General features: G+C 47.9%; 1 protein-coding gene across 1 annotated transcript in view; it reads right to left on the bottom strand.

The window, feature by feature from the left end:
* Window positions 1-291: 291 nt before the first annotated feature.
* The window catches only part of LOC106748602, a 43,182-nt gene continuing 34,425 nt past the window's right edge, over window positions 292-9,048 (bottom strand). The window contains exons 4-5 of the mRNA XM_014627298.1: window positions 8,185-8,278; window positions 292-5,725 (exon numbers count right to left, since the gene is read on the bottom strand). Coding sequence (XP_014482784.1) covers window positions 5,558-5,725; window positions 8,185-8,278 — 262 coding nt within the window. The 3' untranslated portion in view covers window positions 292-5,557. The remainder of the gene's footprint in view (window positions 5,726-8,184; window positions 8,279-9,048) is intronic.

Below are 9,048 nucleotides of genomic sequence, written 5' to 3'. Positions count from 1 at the left end.
CCGCTACCTCTTCCGCATCCGAATCGCCGTGATCGATTTTGATTCTGTTTTCTCGATGAAACGAAATACGCGGTCTCAGCGGGGTGTGCATCACCAACGACAAAATGACGTCGAGAGAGAGAGAGAGAGAGAGAGAGAAAGAGAGAGAGTAATTTAAGCATATAGATTTTTAGATTTTCCTAACCACACATATATAAAAAAAAGTGCTAGATTCAAATAAATAATTGCTCCAATACTTCCTAGCAAATTTTTATTTGATTTAAGTAAAATATTTTCCAAGAAAATCACCCGAGTAAAATATTTACTTGATCCAGTAAGTAGAATTTATTTAATCCAAGTAAACATTTGCTGAGAAATGTTGGAGTAATTAATCGCTTGAATGTAGCACTTTTGTTCTTTATATAACAGGTAACTTTTATACGAGGCACGAGCAAGACGAAGTAAAAGCAAAATGAATTCTTTTGCACATTCCGGAGAATATATTTGTACAAAAATAGAAATATTGTTTGTACGTATTGTTTTGCGGACTTGAAACACACTTGAACGCTAATTCGATGTAATTACGGACCATTCGGGTGCGATGGGGTAGCGCGACGCGATAAGATAGACTAGAGACCCGTTGTGCAGCTGACGAAGATAGGAGCACTCCGTTTCAGATTCGAAGAAAGCGTGCATCAGTGGGTCTAGACTACGGCTAAGTAGTTAGGAGGGACCGTGATATCGGACGTACGTATTCACTTAAATCATCCTAAAAGGCTATAGAAGACTACCCCGAAAAGTGGAGGACACGACCGCTATCGTTTTAGGCGAGACAATAATGTTATTTCACCGAGGGATAAACCGAGGAGAGTAGAAAGAGAGACAGAAAGTCAAAGAGACTCTCGCGGACCGAGGGCGAGCAGATTAATACGCGTGTCGTACCGGCGATACGCCGAAATAACATCCTCGGCCAGATTGTGTCCCAAATTCGCGCTCCGCCCAGTGCGAAAATTTAATCGCGCATTTCCCTCAAATTTTGCTCCTTGAGGAAAAATGCCGCCTCTGTCAAGGACAGGATATGTACGACGGAGAATTTTATGGTAAACGATAATTTACAAAGTGTCTAATTGAAAAATGAGATTGAGTTCCTCTCAATTTGCAAAATCCACCCTGATGTTTTCGCGAAGGGGACGCTCGACTGGGAAAGGCCAGGCGAGATCTTCGCTATTCGTACAGACGGAAGCGATAGATCGCGACCATCCGGTGCTTTTTATCGAGAACGACGCGCTCGACTGCGCTGTGAATGGTCGAAAGTACCCGCCGCGTTTCTCGAGATCTTAGCAAAAACCGGGATGTGAATCTCGGCCGTAAAGGCCACTGGGTGCATCGAATATCCGCGATTCGCCGTGGATCTTAACAAGTTCCGCGCGATCGTGCCACCGGCTTCCCGTCGACATCGAAAGAGCGTCATAAAGAGCGACAACCATGAATCTTAAGAGCCAGGAAGCGGAGTAAGACGTCTCGTCTGGCCGTCGACGCGGTTCCCCTTCGCCCGGAAATTCGCCGTTGTTGAATTTAGGAGCCGCGGCGTCGTAAAACGGAGGCTGCTCGCCAAGTAAGACGGAGAACGCGTCGAATGGCTATAGTTTTTCGAAGTAATAACCCTTAGGCGATGGGCGAATGCGGCCGCGAAATTTATAGGGACGACGGACTCGTCGATTTCGCCGAAGCGCCGAAACTCACATCGGCTCGCGAGAGTTGCTCTCTCGGTTTTGCGCGAATCCCTCGGTTACGTAATCTGCCGCTATCGAAAACAGTCTAACTACGACGGGCGGTCCATGCTAGATCTAAGGACTAGATCGGCTAAAAGAAGCGTCACGAGTGCTAATCTAACGATCTACGACATCAACGAGGTTCTCGCGGAAATTTCATTTACTCGCAGAGCGTGTGTATGTCTGTGTATGTGTGTGGTATATGTACGTGTGATGAGTGCACGTTATGTACTTGTTTTTACACCGTATATATATGTACATGTACAGCGGTACGCTATCTTATCGATCCTCTACTCGATTTTCGCAATCCAAGTAACGTGGGTAATAATAACGAACGTAATTCTGACATACACACAAACACACACGTACACATGCATTCACACGTACGCACAATGGCAAAGTACGAGCACAATAAACTCTCGTTAGAGCAAATTCGGAGGAACTCGAAACTAGCAGCAATTCATCGTGGAGGAGGATTTGTAGTGGAGGAGGATTCGACCTAACGAGAGTTTACCGTATTATGAGCAACATCGATTCACAGAATGATTCCTTCTCCTAGCAATCCCGGCATTTTTTATCTCGACACGTTGATCAAGTTCGGACGAAGATTGCCGAGAGAAGCGACAAACCTTGAGCCACCCTTGAATTGCGAAAAAACGCTAAACCCTGTAACACGTAACACCACCGCTCGAATGGGAGGCTCGGCGAATCCGATTGGATTCGATCGCCTGCATTCGCGTAAAATTCGAGAAAAGCGTCGACGCGCGACGGCGATATTAACGCGAAGAAAAATGAAAACTGTAAGCCGCGAGACTTATTATTTAATCCTTTCAGTATCCCTGTGCGTATTGCACTCTTCGAGACCTACAAATTGTCGAACTAATGTTCGTTGATGTGACAATCTTAAGAGGATTAAAAATAGAATTATCGTAAAATTCTTTTCAAGAGAATGTCCATCTATTCGATTCGATACTGAAAGGATCAATCGAACAAATTGTCCATTACACTCCTATCATCTAGGTATCATCGACAAAAATAATCTACAGTAATATTTTGAATTTCATTCGACACTCGGATGCACCACATTTTATCTCGATAGTGAAACTTAACGCAACGTTATGTTATTCTAATAACTTAACTTCCTTGCGCTCTATTGCACATAGTATTTATTTGGCATTAGGTAATTCCTTGAGCAAAAGCGGAAGGTACTAGATCTCATCGAGGACTCTAGGGGATTACGAACGACGAGTTTGTTATTAGTAAAATTTTCCTCACCGCCGCTCGTTCGCCATCGGTTTTTTTCCGCGAAGACGGCAGTGCGAGACGAGAAAACGTCTGATGCAAAAACACATCCGCGACTAGTATTCGCACGGTGATTCGCTCGAATCGCGGCGCAACTTCGATAACATCAGTAATATCGTATGCGCAAGAAAAAATCTAAATGACGAGACGTAAATGACATCTTTCATCGTACAAAACAACGACGAATAAATGAATTATTCGAAAACATACGCGAAACGTAACTTTAACCGCTAACACGAATCAACGTTTGACGTTCGTAAAGCATAGCACGAAAGGACTCGTCGAGTCCAAATTCCCGTTTCCGGAATCCTCAGGATTTCCTATTCGGCTCCACTTTGGAGCCACTGTCCGTCTCGAACGAACGATCGGCAGTCATCACTCGTTAGATTATCGGGATGCATCGTGACTGGCATCGTGAGCGACTTCCTACTCTTTAGCAAAAATAAGTATCGTGTTAAGGTTACAACACCGGTTCACGATGATCCTGTAAAAGAGAGAAAGAGTGAGAGAGAGAGAGAGCGAGTGAGAGAGCGAGAGAAAGAGGGGAGAGGCTCACTCTTTCTCTCTCGCTTTGTTGTTGTGTGTCCGGCCGGTGCAGCGAGGCTCTCTCGCGGGCTTTCTTCCTTCGAGCGGCGTCGGCGGTGGCTCAAAGAAAGGGGCGCGTAACAAGCTTTGAAATACCTTGTAAGCCGGCTACACGCTACAGCTACACTGCTTATAAAGCCAGTGCCAGGCGAAACGATATTTATAACCAGCCCTGCCCGCCTGTCCGACGGTCACCGCCATATGAAATTTTCCCGGCGAGCTCTCAAACGGAAAATGCAATACATACAAAATGTAATTATACTTGAAATTCCAGCTCGCGAACGCGGGCTATACCCCTCGTAGATCGGTGCTTTGTGTCATTTCGCGCGGCCGGTGCCGGCGAAATTGGTGGACGTTTGCGCGAGGATCCAGAGACGCGATAAATTTTTATTCCCGTGCCGTGTAACGGGGCGAAATGGCAGGTGCACCGAAACGAGCGTCGTTTTCAGGAACGTCTTCGTTCGCGCGCAAGGCGAGCCGAAGGATAATCTCCCGGGAGGCGGATTTCTCTCTATGCCGGAGGACTTTCGAACGACCGTGTGCGGCTATTATACTTTCGACTTGACCGCTTAGGAGCATCGTTTCGCCGAGGCACGGGCTTTTCGGCGCGCCTTCCCGCGCTCTGACTCTCGTAGTAATTGTCAGGTACAATGCTCTCGTCAACGATGGCTCTGAATTGGCACGATAATTCTAGCCTAGGCGGTTCAGCGCCGTGAATTCACGCCGAGAGAAGAAGCCTTAAGTCGCTATTAGTCGCTTACTAATTACACACGCGCGAATCTCGACGAGGCGGTCGTCGATGCGTCGATCGATGAGAAGCAGTGTACCTTTCGTGGAAGGGGGAGGAGCGCTGCGACCTTGGGTTATCGCCGGCGAACTTGCAGACTTACGTGCTAGTACTTTGGTAAACAGTTTCCCGCCTCTCGATCAACGTCTCTCGCCTCTCTGTATTATACTTCGCTTATGGCTGTATGCGTCGCTCGTTAGCGCTTTTATTAACAGCTAATTAATTCGCATCTAAATTACGGACTATCTTTGGACGTTTAGCTGTCGCGCGCGCGGGGGGGGGGCCACTCGGCTTTGGTATATATCAATATGTTCGTTATGTCGACGATCCTTCGTCCCTTCTTACCTTTCGCTGCGAGTCCGCCGTCCAGGTCCTCCTGTCCGCGAGCCTTCGACTCGAGCGCGACCAGAGACACCGTGTAATTCGTCAGTCCGCCTCGACGCGAGCTTCGCAAGAAGAGGAAATTGTACGAGTTCAAAAGAATATTTTAACTCGGGAAAGAAATATTTATCCTGACGGCGAATTAAAGCTCAACTTCCACCTTCTCCCGCAATCCACTCCATCTTGACCCGTACTTCCCACCTACCTACCGTCCCTGTGATCTCTCATAGACGCGAGCTGATGTTGATTCTGCGTAAATTAAGACTCCTACCTTCACACTCCTCTCCATCTCGATTATCTCTCGTCCTCGTGAACTTCCGCCTGGGAAAAGTACATAACGCTCCAACGCTCGCGGTGTTTCTTTAACACCCGCCTATCTTCGCTTCTCCCCTTCGCGCGCTCGCCACTTCTCAGTTTCGCTTTCCTCATCGAGAACAAATCGGTTTTAATCGGCGACTTGGCGGTCTAACGTTACACAGGTGTCCTCGGCCGGTTCTCGATCACGGACTTTCGGAGCGTCGGGGAGACCTGAACGATAGTTTCGGCATTTCCGGGAGTTCGCGAGCGACGTTCCCCGCTGAAGAGCCGCTCCTTCCCGATAGATCCATCGAGCGAGCCGGAACGCCACGCGGATGCACTTCCCCGCGCACGTGAGACACGCGTGAAAGTGCATCCCTCTTGCCGGCGGCCCTTACTCCTACGTGTAATGCTCGCAGTCCCCACACTCCGAGAGCGTGGGTGTGGACGGACACTAGGTGGGATTCGGGTCCTCGTACGCCTTCTCGTAGTCCCGCCGTCGTATCACCGCGAAGTGGGTCATCTGGAAGGTGTTGGTCTTCTTGCAGCCGCGCTCCAGCGTGCCCGTCATGCTGTAGCCCATGTTGAAGTCGCTCGACGAGACGTTCGACGTCAGGTACAGCTGCGGGCAAAGAGAGAAAGAGCAACAGATCGATAACGATATCACAACCATGCGCGCACACACAAACACGAGCGAAACTCGCGGAAGAACCCCCGTTATATTCTTCTTTCTCCTTCGCGCGATTTATAGCTTTTTCGTTCTTTTTTACCTCCCAGGTATAGAATATCAAAGTATGCGCGCCGTGAAATTACTCTCGACGGTATTTTTTTCTCGATGCCGCCCACTCCTGCGGTACTTTGTTCCCTTCGCAAAGCGCGCGCGCGCGTATTTATAACTACGAATGAGCCAGCGCGGCGAAAGAAATTGCTCCAAAATTTGTCCGTGCTAATTAAACCGTCTCGGCGGTCCCCGGCAATTCACGATTAAAAATACCCCGGTAGACGCCGGTAGTTTTCGCCGCTCGTGAAATTGAATATATCTAGAAGACAGGGTGGCGCGACGCCGACGAGGGCAACTCTTTCGGGGGATAATCAGGCGGGTGAACGACCGCGTCGATTCGAAAGGAGCGAGCGAGCGAACGCCGGTGTGTGTCCACATACTTGTTCTTTATGCCGGTTGGTCCCTCCATCAAAATTGCACACGACAGCTATGGCCGACTGTTATCATGTTACCGTCTGACAGCAGCCGGCGCGGCAACCTACTGATACACATTCGTGCGCGACTGCATTCGGGGACACACGGGGGCTGCAACCACCCTACCTACCTAGCTACCCACCGCCGCACATGCCGCAGCTTTCGCGTTTTAGTGCCGTCGTAAAATCCCGCGCGCCAACTATACGGCTCCCCCGCCGGCGCACAATGGCATCCACTTTAGCATTTGGTGGGTACGCGTTCTTTCTCGCTCGCTCTCGCCTTCCCGATTTCCCTCTCTCTCTCTCTCTCTTCCTTCTGTCCGCTACGGAAAAAGTCTATTCGCGACGTGACTCTTCTCCCGCCGGTTCGATAAATGTCGAGAAAACGCGTCGCGATGTCCCGGAGGCGCGCCACGGACATATGCGAGACACGTCGGCGCCTTTTATCGGTTATTTCCCCGTTGTTACTCGGACAGTTATTCCCCCCTTCGAGACCGGCGCCGAATTCGCGTCGAACGTTTTACACGGTGGAGAATTAAAAGGAAATACGGGGCGAAAAAATTCAATCCGTAGAATAATGCTTTTCACGCGCGCGCGTGTATGCGTGTAATCGCGACAGCGATGAGCGAGCGCGACGCGTTTGCCAATAAAAAGTTTTACGGTCTCGTTACGACGTGCAATCGTATTTTTCTGGCGCATCGGACTCACCGGTGTAATTACGTGACGTAATAATTCCCGGTGATAAATACGATAACCGCGTGTTTGACGAGTATGAGATTCATCGTCGGGAAACGCTACAGGGCGACGCGCGTTTCCTCGGTTTTCCGCGACAGTCCTACCCTGTTTTTTTCCTGCCACGAGTGTCGAACGATCTTGTTAATTCGCGGCGCACGCACGGGCATGTCACCGGCGGACGCGATTCCTTTAATTTGTTTCATTTGCCCGCTCGCAAACTCGCGCGCTCGACCTGTTTCCGCGGCCGCGGAAACATGCGCGGTCGTTACAACGAGCGAGCGATATGAAGTTTTCCGCGTTGCTATATTTATTTAATTATCGTCGCGCTCACCGCCCCAACCCCGCTACCCTTCCGCTTGCGCGCGCGATAAAGGTGTCTAAAAATTGAGCGGTGCACACTCGCCGCGATATATACGGTTATTCGTCGCGCTCGCTCTGTGAATGCGTCCGTTCCCGTCGAGCGAGCGAAAATATCACACGGAGAACAAAGTTTCTCGTAATCCGGCAATCTGCAGATTAGCCAGCGGAGAGAGAGAGACTGCGAGCTTCCGATAAAACGCCCGGTGCGTCGCTCCGCGCGGGATACCGCGCGAACTTCGCCCTTTGGGCGTAAAACGGGAAATAAATTTACGCGAAATGAAATATGATCCCGGTTTGTGTATTAAATATTTCATTTGTGATAATGAGAATTATATACGTCTGCGTTTATAAATGGAGAGGCAGTGGGAACGGGAGAGCGAGGGAGAAAGAATTTACAGCGGAAGGGAATTTATGGTAGCGGCTGCCGGTGGTTTCTAAATAATTTCGGGTCAAGGTGAGATGGGAGTATGGTGTATCGGAAAATATAACGTGGTCTAGTCTCCGGAAAGGTTAAAGGTTATTTCTCCACGAGCCGCGACGGGCGTGTTGGCAATTAACAAGTCGTGTGTTATCGAATTTACGAAGGGTTCGGCGTAGTTTATTATGCGTTTCATTATCGGCGCAACAAGAGTTAAGTGCAACAAATAGTAGCACATTGCGTTATTCTTTGGCGCATAGAAAAATGACTGAGAAACAACCGGACGCAACGATGCAATTTATCAAATGAAAGGAAAATTTACGGAGGGGCTGGACTTCACACATTAATTCGATTTATCGCGTCGATTGTATTACCTTGAAATCAGGATCGGTCGTCATCCTCTTGAACGAGCCGATAATGTAAAGCGTGCCTGTACCCGTGTCCACCATCTTCGCCTGCGTACTGTACCTGAAACAGTAAACATTGCGATCGCGAATTGAAAGAGGATGATAGCCGAGTAAAATTTAGGAATGACTCACTGAATTAAAGAGACGCTAAAGTCGCTGACGAACTTGATAAGCATCGATAAGATAGAGGCGATCCTCGAAATGTTACATAAACACTGACACGACATACTATTTTTCTTCTCACTACTTCTTATACATATAGATCTTACTAATTTAAATATAAGTACGATATAAATGTAAATGCGATGAATGTGCGCTACTCTGTTTTACCATATCTAACGTAAATTCTATTAGCAAGATATATAAAAATGTTTCTGCAAACTTTCCATCTGTTTTTAAACATCTAAGTTTCACTCGGAAGATATAAAAATATTCTTTGAAGCTGTTCTGATTGGAGTATTGATATATTCGATACGTGCAAGCTGCAGGATTTCTGCGTTAGGTAAATATTTACGCTAACTGACAGTTAGAGAAGTCACTTTGAAACTTTTCATTATTTTTCCCACGTATTGAGCAACGCTTCCAACTCATTTTCGCGCGTTCACTGTGTAAAAGCATTAATAATTCTGTGCAATCAATAAGACGTAAACTTTGCAGAAAGATATCAATATTCTGTCGGTAAACTTTTCACGTATGCTATCCCCTTAACGTCTGCGAAAAGCGAGAAATATATGATGCACCTTGTATATAACTAGCGGAAAAAGATATCGGGGCGAACGTGATCAATTTTGATATATCGGGTATGAGGGAAGAGCTATCAATTGGTCGTCT

Source organism: Dinoponera quadriceps, unplaced genomic scaffold (assembly GCF_001313825.1).
Source record: "Dinoponera quadriceps isolate SergipeBrazil2010 unplaced genomic scaffold, ASM131382v1 scaffold343, whole genome shotgun sequence".
NCBI lineage: Eukaryota > Metazoa > Arthropoda > Insecta > Hymenoptera > Formicidae > Dinoponera > Dinoponera quadriceps.
The sequence above is the reverse complement of the archived record's forward strand: the minus strand, read 5'-3'. Positions and strand labels throughout refer to the sequence as shown.